The following is a 1,583-nucleotide window of genomic DNA, read 5'->3' on the forward strand; positions in this document are numbered from 1 at the left end:
GGTCGCGATACGGTTTCGGCCGTTGAACAAGCGCGAGCAAAGCGAAGATAACTACGGTGTCGACGAGGAGATGCGGTTGCAATATTACGGCGAGACCACGTTCGCGTTCAACGGCAAGGCTTACACGTTCGACCGAGTGTTTCGCGAACACGTGGATCAACGCACCATGTACGAGACGAGTATCCGTCCGTTGGTCCAGCGATTCGTGGAGAACGCTCACGACGCGACCATTATTACGTACGGCCAAACGTCGAGCGGTAAGACTTGGACGATCGACGGCGATCTTTACGAGTCGGCCGCATCGTCGTCCGCCGAAAACGCAGGACTTTTGCCTCGAGCGATTCAACAGATATTCAAAGAACGAGAAGCGGTCGTCGATGCGATCGAGTTTAGCTTTTATGAGATTTACTGCGAAAGAATTATAGATTTGTTGTGGACCGATCGGACAAGCGAACCACCAGAGATTCGTCTGTTCGACGATCGAAACAACGACAAGGTTTTCATGAAAAATCTCTGTTGGTTGCGGGTGGACGATGCCTCTTCGTTGTTCGAGCTGTTGAGACAAGCAAGAGATCGTCGTCATTACGCCAGCACCGAGATGAACGCCAATAGTTCTCGATCGCACACGGTGTTTGACTTGCGAGTGCACTGCGGTCGCAATAACTACAAAAACTTTCGCGTGGTCGATTTGGCCGGCAGCGAGCGTTCATCGCGAACCAAAGCCAGTGGCGTGGTGTTCGAGGAGGGCAAAAAGATTAATCAATCGTTGATGGACCTGCGTTCAGTTATCTCACAAATGTCACGCAACAAACCTGCGGCGAGAATCGCTCATCGTGCCTCGAAATTGACGCGTATTCTGTACGGTTCGTTTCGCGGCAAATCAAGGGTCCTGGTGTTGGTGTGTTGTAGTCCGGCGATGGACTCGCGCCACGAGACCACTGGCTCGCTACAGTTTGCATGTCACGTGAAACGAATCGCTTTGAGGTTGGACGATCTGGAGTCTGCCAAGACGACGGCCAAGCGCTCGGAACAACAATTCTCTGCTACCTACTACGAGGAACGCATCAATCGCATGGTGGCCGAGGCCAGAGAACGAGAGGAAAAGATCAACGAGTACGAACAACAAGCGTTCTCGTTGCGCACCATTATCGATAATTTGTCCAAACGTTCGGTTCCGATGGGCCGAGAGATCGGCACAAACACTACCATTGCCATGGAACAGCAATCGTCGACCCAAGTGTTGGCCTGCGACGAAGACGGTAGCAGCGAGCGATTGTTGATCCTGCTGGAACAAGAACGTGAGAAAAATCGAACCTATCGGCGGACCATCGAACAGCAACACCAACAATTAATAGCCAAGATTCACGACAACGACTCGTTGGACGAGGAGTTGCGCGTGCTCAGACTTTTGAAAGGCATGCTGTTGGATAGATTGTAAATTTAACGCAAAAAAAAAGGAAAGGAAGGGAGGTGTATCGCCGCTCGCGTTGGCGGCGGCGGCGGCGGCGGGAAGAGCGGTATTGGATTTTGATGGAAACGGTTACAGGCACAGAGCGAGATCGAGTTATCACTGATTGAAAAAA

The 1,583-nt window shown here is 51.7% G+C and overlaps 1 protein-coding gene across 1 annotated transcript; it reads left to right on the plus strand.

Moving 5' to 3' along the window:
* Positions 1-70: 70 nt before the first annotated feature.
* On the plus strand, positions 71-1,438 carry LOC128892717 (uncharacterized). The gene has a single exon (XM_054153264.1). The coding sequence runs from the start codon at positions 71-73 to the stop codon at positions 1,436-1,438; it is 1,368 nt and encodes a 455-aa protein (XP_054009239.1).
* Positions 1,439-1,583: the final 145 nt, after the last annotated feature.

The sequence above is a fragment of the Hylaeus anthracinus genome, unplaced genomic scaffold (genome assembly GCF_026225885.1).
Source record: "Hylaeus anthracinus isolate JK02 unplaced genomic scaffold, UHH_iyHylAnth1.0_haploid 1538, whole genome shotgun sequence".
Taxonomy (NCBI): domain Eukaryota; kingdom Metazoa; phylum Arthropoda; class Insecta; order Hymenoptera; family Colletidae; genus Hylaeus; species Hylaeus anthracinus.

What these genes read in the sequence shown, in the direction of transcription:
- LOC128892717 (XM_054153264.1), top strand. Translation starts at nt 71, where the DNA reads ATGCGGTTGCAATATTACGGCGAGACCACGTTCGCGTTCAACGGCAAG.